General features: G+C 35.6%; 1 protein-coding gene across 11 annotated transcripts in view; it reads right to left on the bottom strand.

Annotated features, from left to right (window-relative positions):
* Positions 1-2,932: 2,932 nt before the first annotated feature.
* Positions 2,933-22,107, bottom strand: part of LOC108751099 (tensin-1) — a 201,708-nt gene continuing 182,533 nt past the window's right edge. For 7 of the 11 annotated variants that reach the window (XM_018491068.1, XM_018491074.1, XM_018491073.1 and 4 more), the window contains 12 exons: positions 17,557-17,840; positions 16,644-17,257; positions 10,351-10,564; positions 9,690-9,878; positions 7,662-8,252; positions 7,024-7,361; positions 6,480-6,569; positions 5,308-5,416; positions 4,747-4,930; positions 4,092-4,457; positions 3,518-3,800; positions 2,933-3,206 (listed from right to left, as the gene is read on the bottom strand). In XM_018491068.1, coding sequence (XP_018346570.1) covers positions 3,047-3,206; positions 3,518-3,800; positions 4,092-4,457; positions 4,747-4,930; positions 5,308-5,416; positions 6,480-6,569; positions 7,024-7,361; positions 7,662-8,252; positions 9,690-9,878; positions 10,351-10,564; positions 16,644-17,257; positions 17,557-17,840 — 3,422 coding nt within the window. In that variant the 3' untranslated portion in view covers positions 2,933-3,046. The remainder of the gene's footprint in view (positions 3,207-3,517; positions 3,801-4,091; positions 4,458-4,746; positions 4,931-5,307; positions 5,417-6,479; positions 6,570-7,023; positions 7,362-7,661; positions 8,253-9,689; positions 9,879-10,350; positions 10,565-16,643; positions 17,258-17,556; positions 17,841-22,107) is intronic. The other 4 variants (XM_018491071.1, XM_018491069.1, XM_018491070.1 and 1 more) reach the window with 4 other exon arrangements.

Raw genomic sequence — 22,107 nt, 5'->3', positions numbered from 1 at the left:
CTTATTACGAAATTAATATAAACAATAAATAACACATGTATTTATAGAAGCGACTTTGCGGTTTCACGTATATATTAGGTACATAGGTACATCATTTGACTGTAACAAACTATATCTGTGATACAAACTGATCCACACATTTTTTACCATAAATATATGCCGTTTAATTATACTATTCACATTACCGTTTAATACAATTTGTTTTTGTATTGTCAAGAAACAATATCGCTTATATCTTTACCTGTAAAAATTACTTGCAATAATAAAAAATAATGATGTATATTTTGAAATTTGTGCAACGGCATGATGGTCTGTAAATTATATAATAAAATAGGGTAAATATTAAAATCAAAACACGCTGTGAATATGATTTATTGTTATTACAACTATACGCGCGTACCCATGCGGCACGCAACGGTACAATTATTGCGCAAACGTACAGAATATAATAGAATAAACAAGTATATAATAATATTAATAATTATTATTATAATGACTGAATGTTAAATTAATGTTACGCTGTTAGTCGGGTTCGGACGCGTACGAGAGGAAATCTAGACGGAGAAGAAAGGGCAGACGGACGATGAAGAGAAGAAAGAACGCAAAAGAAGACACGGTCGGTTCTCTCAAACGGGCCCTTATTCCTTTCAACGGCATCCAATCGTTTCTATCGTTCCGAGATGTCGTTTCGAGCCCATCATTTACAAGATAAAGCACATTACAATCATTTTACATCTAGTCTTAGCACGAAATGATGTACCTCGCGCTCGCCGCCATTGAAGGGCCAAGCATACCCGGGAAAGGCTCCCAAGGTCACCGTTTAACCTATTTCTTGATCATCGAATATACAGTACGAATTTTGACTAGCACATTGCGTAACTACGGGTCCTCTCTCTCGCGATCGTAGAGGAGTTCACCGAGAATGGAGAAAACGCCGAAGCTTCGACCGACCTTCGTTCGGAAGACAAAAGTAGAAGGGACCGCGAAAATAGACAAAGAAGTCGACGACATCGAAAGGAAGGCCGGTCACTGCAGACACCGGCGGTCCATTCGCGCCGTCGTATTGTCGTAATTACAATATAATCGATTCGATTGTAATAATTGACTGCTCATCGTCGTGCCCGTCGAGATATAAAGCTCTTCGAGAATGAGCTCTCGACGACACACGAGCCCGAAATGGCAAGAATCTATGGGTTTACTGAAAGAATAGGCGCGATACTGCCTCGTCACGTGCATACTCCTCCTCAAATAACATTATTCATCCCAACCAGCGTGATTTTCGAGCTGATCCTAAACATAGCATTGCTTATTCCATGAGTCGCGGACTGTTATTCATTTCGCGACGATTTTTCTCAAGGTGTCTCTTCGAGGCCATCTTTTAAGGCGACATTGTCTCGTGACGTATTTACAGTTATTTATAACATTATTCTTTCATACATCGAGGGAGCATGACACGGGGACTTTATACGTGCGTGTATGTGTATTAAGTGTATAATATACTCTGCAAACGATGTAACATTCTCTATCAAATATTACTCGAGAGTCTCAAGTATAACATGATAATATATGAATTTACGATGCTCGCGCATTATTTAACGATCTACTCGTTATGTAAATTTTATCGTAGACAGTTCGAAAAAATTAGAATTCTTAAATAAAATGCAATGATTATTCCGATTATTTTGTGATTATGTATTTTTATAAATTTCTATACTTAATTCTTATAATAAAACACTTTTTTAATAAAAAAATTAAAGTAAAAAATACTTTTTGAAGATAATAATCGCATTCCGATATTCATTGCCAGTGCACGTAACGTGTAGTATAGATTTTCAGTATTAGCAGTGAATATCGGAACGTAGCCTAAATCGTATATTCAATACAACTCGAACCGTTCTGATGATTAAAGCGCGAACATAAGTTTTGTTATTATTTGTATGATAGTTACATGTATGTAGTATGTGTACCAACGTGTAAATGTATTCGTATGTTTATACGTGCGCAATGCATAAATGTTTTCCGAAATCAAAAGCGCACTCAGTGTTGCGCGAGATACGCTCGTTTCGAATGCTCGATGCTCTTCGTAGATCGCACGAAGAGCACGGTTGATTCTCTTCAACTATGACTACGAGCTATCGGTAAGTTCGCGTGCGGATTGATCATATCATAAGCGGGGAAAGGTGGCAAAATCATAAACTTTAAAATTTCGCACAGAAACTTCCGAAAAATGTTAAGATATATGTATAATAACAAGAGAGAAGAGAGCGAAAATATCATTTAAATATACTTTATCGAAATATATCGTAAAATTTAAATTATTTTAATAATTGCTAAATAGTATATATGCTAAATATATGGTAATTAATCTTATTATGAATATACCATAAAATACTCATGGCTTTATAATAATTTTTAAAGTATAATAAAATAATTTTATTACATATACCAAATTTTTCCAACGCAGTTATTTAACCACCTTACCCTTCTTAAACCATACACATTATAGCTTCACTATTCGCTACGTTAAATCACAACAGTAACGATAATCATAACAACAACTTTCTTATCTTGATTGCATATTGACGCGAGGATGGAATCGATTCACGTATCGTCTCTCGTTCTCCTCGAATTCTCTTCCAAAAAGAGCGATCCTCGATCTCTTCCCAGCGTTATCGATAATTATATCATCCCTACTGTTTGCAACATGAATGTTCTACTGATTCAACGCTACGAAATGCACGAAGACTTATTACGAGTAATCGGTTAATGATAATGATTAATTCGTCAACCATTTCCAGCGGATCTTTTAAAAGGATCCACGTATGTCCTCCGCGTGTCAGCAAAATAACGATTTCATGAATCGATTATATCGATCATTCGTTCCGTTATCTCCAACTTCTCAGTCATTTTGTCCTTAATTGAACTTCGCATATTTTTGCGCTAAAGATATGTGTCGGTATCGACTTTAAAGACGAAACCGTTAACGAATTCACGATGATGTTTGTGCCCGTTAGTCTTGGCGATTGCGGCGAGCAAGTAGTAATTCTTAAACGATGTTGGCTTTGGCGATGGAGCTTCCCATCATGACTTTGTTTACAAAGTTTACGATGGCTGTGGCGGGTTGCTCTGGTTCCAATTCGGCGAACACGTGACACTGATTGTCCAATTTATGAGCGGGTTTCCTTGCCACGAAGCCGAAGCAGCGACTGGAAAGAAAAATAATAAGCAAATTATTTAAATTTAAGATAAATATTAAAATTATTAAATTTCAATTTAATGATTAAATGCTTAAATAATTCGCAATTTTTGTAAGATTTAGAATTATAATCTCTTCTTTTACACATAAATATATATAAAATTTATATACAAATAAAATTTTATAAAACTATTAAACAGATGTAAGTCAGAAAATATTTCTCAACTGTCATAATTTATAAGAAATCATAAAAATTCAGATGATTTTATTTCTTGTAATATAATTTCATTTCTTAATCAAACAAAAATTTTGAAAACATACTGAGCGCTAAGAGGTCTTCCGATATCTTCGCTGGTGAAGTCCCATGTGCGTTCTTCAGAGTCCAATCCGCAATAACTTATATTATTTGTGGGATAATGTCGACGGAAAAATAGTTTTCTTGCATTATCAGTCAAAGTAATGCCCTGCGTGGAGACTTTGAAGTGAACAATTGTGGCGACCGGTAAAGGCTTTTGCTCGAATAGATTGGTGATAGCTTTTTTGATGGCTTGTGGTCCGGTTAAGGACTCCGTGTCAATTGTAAAGAGATACAAAACATTACAAGCTGTAAAAAAACAAATTTAAAATATTTAAGAAACAATTTCTTCTCTTTTTAATAAATTAAAAAAAGACTTATTATAAATTATTTTTAAAATATTATAATATATAAATTTAATAATAATCAAATTTAGGGTTCTTTTTTTCTTGCACAATTAATCTAATCTACTATAAATAATATACAAGAGCAAATAAAATATCTAAGAATTTTAAATCTTAATTTAACCACTTAAATCCTTTTTTAATTGTATTTTCTTTTGTATTACTTAAATATGCGGAAATGTAATAAATTAATTACCTGCTCCTTGAGCGAGAAGCTGCTGAGTGCTATTGGTACCAGGTGAGTCTAAAGCTCTGGCAGCTGCCTCCGGTTCGGGTAGCAGCAGTTGGCAAGGTAATGCCATGGCCATCAAGCTGTGCTGGTAAACTAGAGCCGAGAGTGAGCTGAAGACAGGTTCGTTTGCACATCCTTTCAACCTGACACCACGCGATGTTGGTTCAATCAAGAAGTGCCTAACGAGCTCGCTCGAAGGATCTCGCGGACTACTAGGTGCACCAGGAGGTGGCGTAGCTACTTTCAACGCCAGACCGAAAGCACCCGGAAACGAGTTGCTATCTCGCACTACGAATGTGCCGGGTGTTGCATCCTTCAGTATAGAGATTGCTACAAAAGAATTTTATGATGCCATTGCACTATTTAATTGTAATTTTTATACTATTGCATAATAAGAGATATCAGATATTTTAATGATGTAATAAATAAAGTAGTAAAGAAGGTCAAATAATTGTAAAGTAAATGAAGTTCAAATTATTATTATTATATGTTACGTTCGCGCGTGATTGTAATTTTAAATACGTTTAAAATAATATTCCTTTTTCATCTTTGTTACAATAATAAATACAAAATAACCAAAAAAGAAGATAAAATAATCTCAAATTTATATAAAAATTACCTTGCTCCCGCGATATATTAGGTTTATACCAGATTCTACTAGTGTCGCGTACAAATTTCACATTAACATCGGCTACCTCCTGGGGTTCGGTATTCGAGTGAACGCTGGAGCGTCTCGAATTATAATATTGAACTTGCGGCGAAGATTGACCTCCACTGTTGATCGACGTGTATGACGTAGCACTCTGCAAAATAAAAAACAAGTTATTACAAGAATATATTATTTCCTATCTGCATACTAAAATATTATATCTAAAATATGAAGTTTCTAATATTATATATTTAATTTCGAATATTCTATTTCAATTGTTATATCCATTTTCAAATTATTTCTCAACAGAAAATTTCAATCTTAAAAAAGTCATATTATTTCAAATTCGTATTGAAAATATGAATTTAAAAATTATTTTAAATTCATATTAAGGAATCGTATTATTTTAAAGGTTTAAATAAAATTTTAATGATTAAAGTTGACTTTAAATAGCTCCGTTATTCTGTCATCGTGATGAGATTGAAACAATGACGAGATAATATGGACGTAACGTAATATTGCGATGTTTACCTTAGGGCTTTGGGCGAATTCTACGTGGGTCGGTGTTCCAGGACTGCGCGAAACAGCCTGCGGCTGCGACATCGTCGATTCGCTTACAGGAGAAACAGGTCGGTCCTTACTGCAAAAGGAGCAACCGAATGTAACGTTAGAAGACATTCTGCAAAAATGTCCAACCAACATTTCCGTGCAGACAGATGTGTGTCGGTTGACTCGTGCACAGTGCTATACATCGTGAGGAAAATACTGGAAAAGGGTGATACACATTGTGGAAGAGAATTTTGGAGACGAAAGAAGCCCCCTAAAGTTAAATGGGGAGAACATCTGTAGCGAGAAGCAGGAAGATGGATGGAAAAGAATTTCCCTCCCCTCCCTTCCCCCCCCCAAGGAATACTCAGTGAGGATGATGGAAATGTTACTTCTTCAACAACAAAGTTTATTTCATCGATGTAACATACTTGCTCTGTGAGAAGTTTCTATGACACACGATGCAGGGAAGCGCGAGTTCTTGTTAGTTCGAAGGTGCAACACACATATGGCCATACGTGGCCGCGATTTATCATCATGATACGATCAACTATATGCTAAACTTCCTAATACAACTCCGTAGACACGAAATAATAGTTTTAAAAATAATCTGTAATAAACATTTATAATTTACAACAACGATAAACACCAAAGATGCAAGTAAAATCTCGGTAAACGCAAAATAGCAGTAACATTATAATGTTGTTATATAATTTCTTTACGCAACAATATAAATGCTACGTACAACACGTGTAATATTACATTTATACTGTTGAGTGGGAAATTATAATATTGATATAATGTTATTGTTGCTTTGTGTTTGGAGGGAAAATGATGAAATTATACGTGAAAACAATGTTATTCAGATTATATAAAAGACAGATTATATACTATAAAAGAAAAAAAAATCCAATGTAGAAGCATTTTCTGCAATTTATATGATATTATGTAAAAAGTGATTTATTATCTATGATATGATACACAGGATGCATTCCTCGGGCGTATCACCGCGCGCGATTAGTAGTAACATGACACAAAACATTCATAGTGCACATTAGGACGCGACGCTCTCCATCGCTGTGATTAATTCTAAAGCCGTTAATTGCATATTCAATATTACGATCACTCGCTCGCGTGATTCTTCGTGTATATATTACCTATAGTCGAACGACGCCGATTGGTTAGTGAGCGGCCATCGTTTGTTATGCGTTTGTTTAAGCGGCCCGCTTGTCGGGAAACTCAAGCGTCTAAAATCACGAATATCATTTTTCGTCATCATTACCGTCGTTTTGTGATCCTTCATCGTGTTCAAGGAAAACGTCTTTTACGTCGTACGCCTAGCTTGGAATAAAATATTTTTCTAAAATTTATAAAATGTTCAGCACCGGAGAAAGCTACTGCAGTGTATCCCAGTTTTGACACTCCCGTCAAAATTCAAGATAAAAAAATTCTAATATAAGAAAATGAGAATATACATTTATATATATATTTTACATCATAAAGAAGAAATTTTCAATTTCGCTACCTAATATTTTGATTAAAATGTTGCAAGTATAATATTAATAATAATACCTGACGTATATAAGCTGTTGGATTAAAATTATTCAGTCGCAAAAAATCTTAAAGTTATTATTTTTAATTTCATGTTATAATTATATGTTAAAATTATGGAATAAGTATTGAACGGAAAATACAACTTACCGCTGTGTTGTCGGACTCTTGGGTGGAAGCCCCGTCTCCTTCGAGGCTTCCCTTCGTTCTTCGATATATATCGTTCGTTCAGCGCCGTAGTTTCCGACGTTATTGTTATTATTTCCGCTAGCCTCGTTGTTATTGTTGTTGCTGACATTGTAGCTATTGTTGGACGTCACGTAGGTGCGATCGCTGGCGAACGTCACCGTTGGTGATGCGTTATTGACGTACGGCGTCCGTGGATGGACCGGAAATGCCGGCGTCTGCGGTCGCGATGCACCGCTGACGACCGCGCTTCCGGGACTGACACTTCTCTCGGTCCACGATGACGCCAAGTCATTGTGCGGCTGTGTGAAATTCAAGACAATTATTATAATTACACACCCGGAGACACTTGACTGGGTGTAACAAAATGACGAAACATCGATTAGTGGCAAGCTATAAACGCACATCGCCGTTTTCTATATTAATCTACGCGCTACCAGCCAAGCGAGGCGTACTGGACAAGCTTGGAATACCGAGACTAATGTTGAACTTCAATTAGTGACTAACGCAATCAGCAACACGCAATAAAAAAACTGAGGCAAGTGCATGTTATGAAATAATTACGCGTGGACGCGCGGGGTTTGCGTGAAGGGAAGACAAACCTGGGTGCAATTCTGCCATGCTTTTGGTGACTGGTTAGGGGAGCAATTAGTGACATTGTTGCTAGGTACACTGGTAGATATTGTAGCGGCCGCTATTGCGTTGCTGCCGCCAGGATGTTCGTTCTCGGTTTTTGTCATGCTCGGGGACGCGCGAATTGGCGAGATCTCGGCTAGAGACTGAATGAGGCTCACGAGAGGGTCAGGTTGATCGACCACCGCCAATAATCCGGCGTCCACTTGGTCGTTGCTGCTGGTCGAGCTGTAACTCCCAATGCTCTGATAAGTAACGCGATTTCTCGATTCGGGCCGTGAATTTCGACTAGATGTCGCGTATTCCTGAATCGCGATTGTCTGCTTCCGCTCGGAGTGATCGTTGCTGACGCTGTTGATGACACCGGACTGCAATTGATGATGGCGATGCTCGCGCAGCAATGCATCCGCGCGCGCGAAACTGTCGCTGCGCGACTCCGGTCGCGGCGGTTGCTGCTGATGTTGCGACCTTTCGGCGTTGCTGGAACTCGATTGCTGGCTCGCCGCGAACCCTAAGGGTGCCACGGCCGCTAAGGCTGAGCGAGGGGATGACGGAGGGCTCTGGAATGCAAGCCAAGCGCTATGCTACATGCCGGCGAACTAAGAGCGTTTAATCCTTTCAGTGCTATGCTCCGAGTGCCCTCGATTACCCACGCTAGCGAGGCTTTAAGTCCAAATCGTTGTTAATTAATTGCGTGGACTAATTAATGGCGCGAGTTAACGCATAGTCATAATTCGCAGCTGCCGCGTCAGCTGGAAATTGTTCACGTTGGGCGATAACGATAAAGAGCGATCTTTCGATAACGCAGTTATGTATTTCACAAATAGTTTTAATTTAAAGCATATATAACAAGAAAACGAAATTATATATAATAATAATGAGATAAGACTTGTTCTTTTTTTATTTTTTTTTTGTTCTTTTTTGGAACTTTTGCACCAGTTCATATTTTTTTCCTTTTCTCTCCAGCAGAAAAGAAGAGGAAGAAAGATGAACTGGTGCAAAAGTTCAGCCAAAAAGAACAGGCCTATAATTAAATTCGTGAATGTATTATATGCGGATTTGATTTCTTTTGTCGCAAATGTATATAATGTACGCAATGTTATTAAAAAAGATTATTTATAATAATGACAAATTAATAGTTAAAGCAAAACTTTTTAGTCGATAATATTTATGAACGTAATATTAACGTAATGAGTATTGCGTTAAGTAAAATGAATGTTCGCTATTGTATAATAATATAATTATAATAAACTATATAAATTAATGTATTAAACTTAAAATAAAATTATACAGTATTTAAACAGTTAAAGTTAGTAATGTGTCCAATACTTTATTATGCTTAATTCGGGCTCCTTTTCTCGTAAATGTATCGAAAGTATAGCACGAAAAAGGATTAAGGGGGCTTTCTATCTCAGATAGGTAATCGCTTCACGGTCTTTTAGAGAGACCGTCTCTTGCCATTTAGGGTCTAACTATACGGTATTTCTATAAGGTGAACGTTGGAGGAGTTTCCCTAACTTGTTATCTATGGAGCCTAAATTGTAGCGTTCGCGCTGCCGCCGTCTTATTGGCGTAAAGCGAAATCGACCGTACCACCGTTCCGAACTTCACGAGAATAACTATTTATTTCATCCAATATTACCCGTACTTATCGAACAATTTAACTCATCAATTATTTTTGTAATAATCATAATTTTTCTAATATCTAAAGGATATTAAAATTAAGTGTAAACTAAATGCAAAATATCGCTAAAATAAAATCCGTTTTATTTATATATAATATATTTTATTTAAATTTCTAGTCAATTTCAATTTACTTAAATTGCTCTAATCGTTTGTCCCTTGTAAAGTATATAATAATATCAGAATCTCTCTGTGTAATTATTGTGTGTTATAATATGCAATTTGAATATTCGAAACGACGGCGCGCGTGATTCCAGCAATCTAATGAGCAAAGAGTGCGTGGAACACGCCCAAATGCATACACGTGTACTTACCTGACTGTCGTACTTGCGGTACTCGTAAGCACGCTTTACAGAAACAAACGGTCGTTCGTTCATACTCTCCGCTCGCGGTCTGCCGAGAACACCGTTTCCGGTACTGCCGTTATACTTCCGGCTGCTCGATCTCTGCGGAAGTAGAGGACTAGCTGGTGCGGAGGTGTACGGAACAGCTCTCGACGACGGCTAATCGATAAACGGTAAATGTCAACAAAGTTAATCCCAAAATGCGCGATTTGTCTTTTGCATTAGTAAATATAGTCTACAAAATCATAGGAGGCTTGTTATATTAGTAAGTTGAGGGAAAGTATTTTATAAATTGTATTTGTATACTGGAAAAGTTTTAGATTACATAAAATACAGGAACCTAATAGTAAATAATCATATATCAAACGAGATCATTAATCTTTTATTAAATACGCGCGTGCTCCAATTTCTTTCATGTTATACTTGCGTTCTAGGATTTACAATTTCACTAAAAAAAAGTCTCTCCATATTGAGTATTGCAAACAATTATAATATATATATATATATGTTTTGCTGTTTTTTTTCTCTATCTCATTACCGTGAGAAAAATTTATGTAAGAACATTTAATTATTAATTATCAGATTAAGTTTTCTCCAACGAATATCTAATCAAACAATGATAATTTCTTACTTGTCCGGAAATGGAATTTGCTGTCCATCCATCGTCATCGTCATCGAGGACTGCCGAATCGCTCGCATAACCATCGTGTCTCAATCTTCCTCTTTGCAAGCTCCTGAGCTCGCCGATGACACGATTTCCGGTCTCTTGTCGCCAAAGCTTGCCCGGGCTCCTTTCATCTCTCCTAGCGGCAAGTTTCAATTGCTGCTGTCTCAGCCACGACAAACTAAACGATAACGAAAGAAATGGATTATCTTATCACAAATTCTTTGATGTCTTCCTGTCAAGCATGTCGTTGTATCAAGATAAAAAAAACTGAAATTATTTTAAACATATCTTAGGATATATAAATACATAACTGATAAGGAATAAACGCTTTTAACGGTCAAGCTAAATCTTAAGTGCTTAAATAATTCAATGTAAATTTATATACTACGTATCTATGTGTAGTCATTTAAATTGCGCGTCGAATTGATTTTTCGGTCTTGAAACCAAGCCCGATTAAATTACAGTAGTAATATTACAAATTAAATTACCTAGCAACTTAAATAATTACTCATAACATCTTAGAAAGATCTTAGTAATGCTGAATAATATATCAAAGTCTGTAAATACTTAATCTTGTAGCGAAAAATATTATCTCGGCCGGGGATCAAAGCCGGCGTTTAGATTCCTTATTAGTTGTATAAAATTATTTTATTAAGTATAAATAAAAGATAAAAAGTCCTTCAATTGCTTTCATTGCAAATTGTCGATGACTAAGCGACCAATCATTGGATAGTGGGCAAAAATTTTCCGGTCCAATATTTATTACTGACTTATGCAACGTGAGATTAAACATTTAATAGCACGTTGTAAATAACGCGGATAATTGCGATGTCTCGCTTTCATATCTCGCAATAGGGACTTATCGCGTTACACGGCACATAAATGAAAATATGAGAAGTTACGCTTTCGTAGGAAACACGAGACCGCGACTCCGGTAACAAAGGCTCGACAGAACGTGCCGACTCCTTCGCGAATAGACTCGCGGAATTCTACTATGCCAGATTCTGGACCTCCTACCGCGATAGACGCCGATAATTACACCCTGATCGATGAGGTCGCCCCGGGCCATCGACTCGTGGCTCCGGAGACTCGTGCCTCTCGTTACATCCAGCCATTCTCCGAGATAATAAACGACGGCCTCGGTAGCCAATCAGCGTAAGTCACGGAGGATTTCTTTTTTCCAATAACGAAATTTATGCCCGCCCGAACGCGCACAACCCCCGGGAGGGTTGTAAACTGCGCCTCGCGAGTGAACTTGTCGCTTGAAAAGAGCATTAGTTTAACGGCCCGTCGTTTTAGATCTTTGAATTTGCCATTGGCAAATGATGTGTGAAAGTATATTATTCTTATGAAAAATAATTACTGCAATATTTCGCAATAATCGTATATATTCGTAACAATTCGTGTATTCGTATTTAGTTTAAAAGATTACGGTGCTTTTCAAAGGAGCTTACAGTGTATTCAAGCTCTGAAAAATCAACGTATTTCCTTTGTATGCTGAAAGAAAAATAATAAGAATAATAAGAAGAATAATTTATCTCGTGATATATAAAATTGCAATGTCTAAAGGCGTGCAATAACTTTGCATCTTGGATAATAAATACAGAAAGGTACTTTAATAACATCAAATATAAAAAAGTATGGAACTGTGAGCTTGCATTAACCTTGACCGACTCGTTGATTCATATCTCGCGAATATTCGCGTTTATTTTAAATGTACCATTGATTGAAATATTGGTTTGTGTTTCTTGGAAACAAAACTCGATACGTTGTATTATTAAAGTGAAGAGAAACGGAATACTGCGCCTTTTCTATTATTCATGATGAATAGCAAACAGCATTTTATCTTCGTTGGTTTGTTTATAGTTTTGATTATAGTTTTGATTGTTCCGTGGCAAACTATTATTGCTTAATTTAACATTTTTTCCATTCATTATATGTGTAAAATTCACTACTTTAAATTTTAGAGTAAAGAAAAGTATTATATACACTATAGCTCAAAATTTTCAATACGTCTTATATTTTTGCTAATGATTCAATTTTTTATTTATGAAATATAAAATTAATATTTTATGATATATTCTCGTCTCAATAGACAAATACCACGTATATCGATGGAAAGAAATATTAATTTCAAATTTTGCGCTACCGGTAAACATTTGGATATCACAATTAATAATAAGAGAATGAAAACAATATATATTTTCTCTCAGAAATAAAGCATCAAATTAAACACAAATCTTTGATTAAATATTTAAAAAATTTATCGCCAGAAAGCTAAGAATTCTATAAAAATCCAAATAGATGAACAAAACTTGCAAAAATAAAAAATCAGAGAAAAAATGAGTTCTTTTTATAATTTTAGCGAAAATGTGTAATAATAAATTTAAAATACATGCAAATACATGCAAACTGTAATCATATTTTCTTTTCTCTCATATATTGTTTTATATTATGAAATTTTCATAAATGGAGAGTGTTCTAAAACTTTCGAGCGAAGTATGTATATACATTTATACTCGTATATACATAAATCAAATCTCTTAATTTGTTATCATTTGGTATTCTATGCACGTAATCCAAATTGTTAATCCTAAATTGTTGATAGCAAATTGGTTACAGCGTACGTGCCGTCGCTTATCAAATGTAATTGTAACAGATGCTCGACTTGCACGCAAATCAAGCGTCCCATAAAACGCAATTGCGTGTGCATGCCCGTCGAGATCTCATCTGTGTAATAACACAACGCGCGTAAATTCGCCCTACGGGTAAATTTTAAATTAAAGAGAGCTTTTCGCTATTAAAGAAACTTAAAAAATGAAACTTGTTAATTTATGAGACCCATGGGTGTTTCTAATTGCTAGAAAAAATTACGTAGCAAAGTTTATTATAATTTTATGTTTATCGTACTTAACTAGTTTATTTCATAATGTTATTTATTCATTTTTGTTCATTAATCATTAAATTTATAAGAAAAATGTGTTTTTACATGTTATACAACATAACAGGTAAGTGAATATAAAAAATTTGTGTAACAAATAAATCTTTCCTACATTGTCTTACCAATTGTCTCTTACCACTTACTCTACTCGCACTACTTTTGCAGCATTGTCTAGCACAATTTATGAAGTTACATTAAAAGTACATGAATATGTAAAAGTCTAGTGAAAAACATTGCTAACGCGTTACGCCATGTCAGCGACATTTTTATGTGGATAAAAAGAATTTCCGTGTGTAATAGAAAAGTTTGACCAATGGGATAGAGGTCGCGTTAAAAAAAAGAAAAAAATAATGCAAACTCTAACTTGCGAAGAAAATTATGCATGCGGCTTTTGTGCTCATACTTCGCCACTTCCAATGACTTCCGAATGTCGTTTCTCTACCGTTTCCGGAAGAACAGATAAAAAGAAACGTTTCAGTGTACTTACTCGATAACATAAAGAAAGAAAGAAGCAAGACAAAAATAGTAGGTAATCAGTAAAAGTAATAAGCACAATAAAATATAATAAATGTGAAAAATTTTAATAAATCATCTTTTCAAAACCAACTATTTGTATTAAATTTATTTAAAGAATTATGAAAACGAGAGAATAATATAATATTGATTATGATATAACATGCCGCTGAAGAATTATTTTATTCTAACAGAAAACTCACTAACATCCCGATAATAAATGTGCAGAGTAAAATAAATGAAGACAAATGAGGTGGAAACAGAATGAGATGTTTTCATGATTTTTATGGTTTTATAGAGTTGATTTAGAACGTCTCTCCGTTCTATATTTGTAATTATGTCAGAGAGCGTCTGCGGTATCCCGAAATACCGGTCCTTCGTGTCTTCAGCTCCATCATAATTTTTCCCATGGGTCGCAATGTCGCAATCCTGAGAACTCTAAAATGTATTCATTAAGTAACGCGACGTTATAGCGTTCTGCTTTATTTTAGCAAGAGTTATAGCAGATAAAGCAAGAATCTCCGATGTCATCACGCTTGGAATGTCACGTATCTTTCACTCGCGAGAAAGCGGACCTGCTGAACGTTCGTTGATCCTCTCGACCGTAAACGTCGTCTGTTTCCTCTTCAGGTCGAAACGTCTCTTTGTAAATAACCGTACACGAAATCTCGAGGTTACTCGCGCGCAACGCAAAATCGTTACGCTCGCGGAGGGAAGTCGCGCGTTTTCACGACGTTCCGTGGTGCGCAATACGACGCGAATTTTACGGTACGGATATTTGGTTCGTCGAACCCGACGAGGTACCTCCATAACTCTACTTTTCATAAAGCCTTACAGTCTCCTTAAAAAGATGATTAAAAATAGCTGTAGAGGCTAAGAATTAAAGATTTTAAAATGCTTTTTCAGAAATTAAATAACAGTGCAATAACAATAAAATTAAAATGTGCTACACGATGAAAAATACGGATTTTAAGATACGAAAAATTAAATAATACTAATGTACAAATATTTTCAAAATAATTTTTAATTAAACAAAATACTTTAATGTGTATATTTAAAATATACATATTAAAATTAAAATACATATTAAAAATAAGATATACATATTAAAATTATAAATAATAAATAGAATATAGATGTAATTTAAAATGTTAAGAATATTTTTCTGGATATTTAGGAAAAATTGCAAAATTATATATCAGAAGAGAAAAATTCGTGTTACAATACGTCGGCTTCTTAATTTAACGCGTTTTAAAGGTATCGCAGTGAAAGAAATAAATGTGTGAGGCGATACGTATTACTTTATAATTGCGCCGAAGCGGACAGGGTTAGCAAATTTTACGCGATCATACATGCTTTCTCTTCCATTCACATCTCATTCGCAAAATGTGCGAGGCGAGACCGGACCGCGAAAGTCTCGAGTTGTATAAAAAAAATTGATGACTCCGAACTGAATGGCGCTATATAGTGACTGCACATTTATGAGATGCTTTTACGTTTATGGCAGCGCGATACAATAAACGAGTCTCTTTCGAAACATTATTACGCATATCTACTTAACTTCATTTATATACATATGTACACAAAAAATATAACGCAAATTTAATAATCGTTTGTAAATAAACTTCAAATTAAAGATAAACAACTGTTGTAAATAAACAATTTTTGACCAAGTAACTTAAATAGATTTCTACGCCAATCTATAATATTTTTGTTAGTATTGTACAATTTTTGAATGTTATCCATTTTTTTTTTATTTACTTTAAAAATTTCTCTAGAATAAACATTTTTTAATTTACTAGAAAGAATTGTAATAATCTTAGTAATAAAACAAATAATAAGCAAAATTGCATTTATTCGCTTTTGGTTAAAATTAATTGATGTCCCAGTTGACATCAACTAAAAGTAATACATATAATATTATAACTTCACACTCAACGCTGTAACTGTTATGTAAGACCATGTGTTGTATTACACTTATATTGCTAAGTGGAAAATTATAATATCGATATTATATTACTTTTACTTGGTGCCGACTGCAGGAATAGTACTGTTTGAATATCTTTACGTACTTAATTCGTGTCTTGAAATCCCACGTCATTCGTGAAATGCTATCAACCGCCGACGGGGATATATTTGCAACACTAAATCTCTCTATATATTTATGTTACGAACAATGACTCATGATGACCGCGTTTACCATTTACCGCAAAAATACGGTGTCATAGACGCATATGGATCGATAATTTATTAATTATCCATGACTCGTAGATCTTTCTATTCTTCCTTTCTCTCTCCTTTTTTCTCTCGCTCGTTTTCTTACGCGCGAGCGAGGTTCTTTTGCGGTGCCCGATTCGGACAATGCATTGCGACATCATACTGCCGTCGTCTGGAAACTCTGTCAAGTACAGTTTAATTCACCGCGATTTCCCTGTCGACATCCGTGAAAACCTAGTCTAATCTCTACTTTCGCAACACTATTTATTCACCGCGAGGAAACCGGCCGCGAGATTTTCGGTCGTTGACAGCACGAAGTCAATAAGTATCGTGTGTCGCGAGACGTGGAAAGGATAATTTCTCTTGAAATTATTGAGAAAAAGAGAATAATAAAAACGAGAGTAGCTAATGATATCTTGTAGCAAAAATAAAGCTATCTAAACGCGATAATATAATTGGCAAAATGGAAATAACACATTTTCTTCGTAACATTATTTTCAATACATTTAACAAATTTTTTTAGCTATACAAAAAGAAAAGAAAAAATAACGTAAATAAATTTTGTGCAAAATGAAGAGTCACTTACCCATCAATATGATCAGATCCACTTTTCACAGGTCCGTTTGCGAATTCCGGCGGTGGATCCGGAGTATTCGGACTGAGAGGGCTCATGGGTCTTCTAGAATTCTCGCCAAGAATGTCCTCAAAATCTACGACGGGCGCTATACCTCGCACAGACGCCTTCCTCACTAACGAAGGCGATGACAATTTCTGATGCTTTATCATGTCGGTAGTAGCACCGTATGAGAACGGTTGGCTGGTCTGCCTGGCGTGATATGGGATGTCCTCGTCGATGAAATCGATGTTACCAGGCGGCGAGAAAGAGTCCGTGTGTTTTCTATAGGAGTCGGAAGATTCAGATATTTTCCGATCTGGAGACATGCGATACTCGAAATCGCGATGTTCGATGCTCTTTGACGAATCTCTGTACTCGTTCTTCAGAGTGCTGTAACTGCTGCTTGAATTGTAGGTTGGACTTGATTCTTTACCGGCTCCGTAACTCCTGTAGGAATCTTTCAAAGTGGAATAAGTGGACGTTGGATGGCTGCTGCCGTGACTGCTGTAGCTGCGCGATTCCTGAATGTACATCTTCTCACTTCGGTCGCGATTGTAGTCATCTGTCGGAGGGTCTGGCATAGACTGTAAACAAGTTTCATAACGTGATGTAAATAGCGAATATTTTTTTTATTAATTCCTTTTTTATTAATTACTTTTTTTATATACTAACTTTTTTTATTCAATACAAATATTTTCTTATTTATAAAATATATTAAAGATCTCTACGAATGCTTAATTATTGAGCTAGATAAACATGCAATGTTTGAAAGTAATTCTCATTAATCTATCATAATTGTGTGAAGACTTACAATAATTTAAATAAAAAGTTACTCAATTAGCTCCGCTTCCTAACCGTATGCATAATTGGCCAACTTTATTACCTCGACTGTAAGCATCATATCATGAAGAAGTTTGTCGAGATCTCCGTGAGCTTGATTTTCTGGCTCGGGCTCTGGTGGGCTGGGTCTCTGCGGTGGTGCACTACTTATGCCACTATCCATAGAAACCGTCAATGGCGAGCCACGAGCACCTCCTGCAGCGCTCTGATGCACCACGGCGTACAAGGACCCATCTATAGGGCCGCAGGTATAACCCAAGCCACGAGGTGACGTCTGAACCGAAGAACTCGAAGGAGGTGGTGGTGACAGCGGAGTCTCACGGCCTTCTGGACAAAAACATGCGCGTCCAAATATAATAAAATAAGAGCAATTCGACAAAAAATATTTTAGCATACATTCACTGAATATATCTCGTATATTTTAAGATTCCGCTTATTTTATTTTGTTAATTGTTTATATTATTTTAATTATATTATTAGAACAGAATTGAAAATTATTATTTATTTAAATTATCTTTTCTTAAATTAACTAATCCGACATCAAACATAATTACGTAAATAAAACATTTTAGATTTGAATGGTAATGAGAGCCATTCACGTAAAGCTAACAAGTTGAGCCATAAATAAATTTTTTTAGATTCTTCTTACGTCGGAATATCTGCGGGCGCCCGCGTGAACTATAATTCCGCGAGCGGGAAATCGAGGAGCTTGTTAGAGAAACAACCGCCAGCCATAAATTGTTGACTGACGCTGCTCTTGAGTACGAATTGCAACAAGGGAGTTAAGAATCGTCTATTACATACATTCCTCTCTCTCTACCAACGCATCACGTCATTTACAGCTAATTGTACGATCAATTTCTCCAATATATTACGAGTATTTATAATTGAAGTCAAAATGAATTTATAACTTGATCATTCACATATAGTAGAACAATAACCAAAAATTTTGACATAAGTTCTTCTTCAATAACTTTTTCTGAGATAGTTCGAAACCTATTTTAGAAACATGAAATTCGTATTACAAAGAAATACATTAACATTTGTTGATAATATTAATGTAAATGTTTTTGATACAAAATCCGTTACAATTAAATTAACGCAAACATTTCCGTAACGAGTCTCTTACAAAGTCGATGTCGCAATTTAAGCGACAATAGTCGACGCAATTTGTTACAAGCATAATTCTTGGAAACTCATTGCACTGTCGTAGTTGCTAAGCTCGCAACAAGGGTTTCTGAAAGTCTACGACCAACCATGATTATTTGATCCCCATCGGCATCTTGGCCGCTTTCTTGGGGCGCAACTTCAACGGAGTCTTTTTTCCCGATGACCTCGTGACACAGGGCTAACCTACCGCAAGAATTACGTCATCTAAATCGCGCGAATTACTCAACCATGACATAATACGGATCAGTGATGAATTGACGTAATACTTGAGTAAAAGAGAAAGGATGAGAAGTTGAAAATTATAAAACAACTTTCCAGCTGTACCATACCGTAAATAATTTTACGATTAGTATTGTACAGCATTGTGTAAGAAATTGAATAAAGATACAGGAAGAAATAAATTAAATGTTTTCATAATATTATTCTCAGTCGTCAATAAACAAAATCAGAAACTATTTATCATAAGATAATGTTATAAATTAATATTAGGAATTAATTTCGTAATCATTTAAAAAGGTAAAAATAAATAATAAAAATTAAAAAACAAAATTTAAGAATAGTCTTTAAATTTTATATATTCTCGTTGAAAAAGTTCTTCTATATATATTGATAAAATCTCATCAGCTAGCTATTAATAGCGTGAAAGCTTCTGGGAATAGAATTTACACTGACTAAAAAGAAATGCAAGAAGAAAACGAGAGAATGGTAAGAAGTTTATTTAGCTCTCAAGCAAACTTAGGTAACAATGTTGAGGATAAAAAGGCGCGAACGCAACTGTAGGTACAAGTAACAAAATCGAGAACACACTGGAGAACCAGGGTCAAACTTTCAGCGAACGATAAAACTTTATTTGAATTACTCGTAAAGAATGGGAGAAGTGCAATGGGAAAATGAAAGTTTAGATACGCGACATTATGAACTTTTCCAAGTGTTAAACATTCAATTATTACGATATATCAATAATTCATTTATTCCGAAAATGATAATAGCGACTTGATAAAACAGCGCATATCTCTCTCTCTCTCTCTCTCTCTCTCTCTTTCTTCTTCCTTTTGTCTCCTCCTTTTCTCTCTCCCTTTCTTTTTTCCTCCCCCTCTTTCTCTCTCTGCCTATCATGTACAATAATCATTACTTCTACTGGATCTATATCTTATATCTCGTACGTGAAGGCAAAAACAGAAATCGTTTTCAAGAAGAACAAGTAGATTCGCTTTGGACAAGTGAAAGATTAACAACATGACAAGAGAGTGGTGCGTAGTGCCGACAAGAAACTTGTTCCCAAGAGATCCGTATATTCGATGCGAATCAACCAAGACCCCAGCTGATATTTCCTACGGCGCTATTCGGCGTGCTCTTCACGTCCGGTTTGCACAGCTGAGATCTTCGCTACCTCGTATCATGTACCGACAATCGTTACGTCACGTCAAAGAGCGTAATGCGAGAAAGAATTCGCGAGAAACATGCAATGAAACACGTACAGCGACAACCTCGAAACGAGAGTTGGAGTAATCCTTGGTATAATGAAGGGGCACTTAATGAGTCTCTTCATTGAGATGCGTATTCAGTAGCGCCGCGTCTGTGTACGTAGAATTTCGCGGCGGCTTATTTTTCGCCCTGCAACTGGATCTCCATTTTCTCTCTCTCTCTCTCTCTCTCTCTCTCTCTCTCTCTTTATCTCCCTCTCTCTGAAATCGTCCGCTTTGATCTCATATTATCCGTGCGTCATGGGGCGCAAGTATGCAACGCACTTGACGCCTTAGGTTCCTGTCACGGTTCTTTCTCCGATGACCGTTCTACTCTAACGCAATCGCGTCAATTATAGTCAAGGATTATCGGCTTAATTAGAATTCCCGGGGTGTAATTATTTCCACGTGGGGCGATATGTGTACGTACGAACGATTGGGTCATAACATAATTCGATCGCCGGAATGTTTGTTCTTTCACCCCGCCGGCTGAAACGGACCATTTTGGCGTTTACGAAACGTACATCATGTTATTTGTAAACTGTATCCCATATTTTATATAAGACACAATTGATATTTGTGCAATTTAGTTTGTATTTCTTTCACTCGAGAATTAATGAAGAAATATAGATATTATTAACGCAGAGCATATTATCAAATTATCACAATTAGTGTAAACGTGAGATAATTAGAGATTTAATTAACTAAAGTTGCGCGGTTTCAATCATTTAAACAGTTTGCTATATTAGTTAGTGTTTTAACTCTTCACTATTTTCTTGATAAAGATGTACTTCGATCATTACTAATGCCGCCTAAAGAAGGCAAAAACTCTACTGCATATTCACAATTTAACCAGAAAAAATGTAAACGACCGTAACGAATCACGAATCGCTATTATCTTTTTACGAACAAGTTTACTAAGATAATGATGTGATCGAAATCGGTGATCGGGCTAATTTAGGATCATCATGAGGGAGATTCCACGAAGGACACCGAGTATAATCTCTTAGGGCCGTGCGGGAAGCCTCATCTGAATTCAATCGTCGTCGCTATCTCGTTGACACAAGTCTCGCGACTGGCATATGTTAAATCATTTTTATTTGAATAACTCTCGTTTATTATACTTGAATCGGCCCGCGCGTTCTGTCAATGACAACTAATCTACCACCTACCACCGGGCAGATAAAATGCATTTAACATCTACTTACAACATACACGCGCAAACAAGATCGCATTACAAATAATATAATCTGATATAAATTTGTTAATAAATCTCTACATATTTTTCTGTTTGTTTTACAAACAGTTAATGTGACAAAATATTTTAATATATTTGGATATATTCTATTATGTTAATTGTTTAGAAACAAACAGAAACACATAAGAACTTGTTAACAAATTATATTTTAGATTCCATTATTTTTTTAACCATTCAAATTATCTCGCTTTCATAATTATATAATATAAATAATATTATGTGTTAAAAATATAACGATATATGCAGTACTAATCGAATTTTAGTAATCATAAAGGAGATGGCTACCTTTGAAGGCTATACAAAATTGATCTTATAATTAATTCAACGCTACATGAGCGAGAACCCATTTTCGCGCGTATACATGTTTAACAACAAGGATCCCATCGTTGCCTGTCGATCGAAGATTATTGCCGTCGCAATATAGCCTGATATAGCCTCTTTCAAAACATGATGATAAAATTGGAATATGGGGTACACGACCGTTGATGATATTGTATGAGAATTTAATGGTGCTGATGAAGACACGATGAAAACGTGAAATGTGCCAGCATGCAATCTATAACTCTTACCGTTTTTACGTTAACAACGTAAACGAGAGAATTCGTGATATTTGGTAATTATATTGTAAATAAAAACTCTTATAATATTTTCAACAACGCGCCTATAACTTTTCTTAAATGGTAATTCGAGATTGCCTCATGCA

This window comes from Trachymyrmex septentrionalis, unplaced genomic scaffold, assembly GCF_001594115.1.
Source record: "Trachymyrmex septentrionalis isolate Tsep2-gDNA-1 unplaced genomic scaffold, Tsep1.0 scaffold40, whole genome shotgun sequence".
NCBI lineage: Eukaryota > Metazoa > Arthropoda > Insecta > Hymenoptera > Formicidae > Trachymyrmex > Trachymyrmex septentrionalis.
This window is presented reverse-complemented; position numbering and strand designations above follow the sequence as displayed.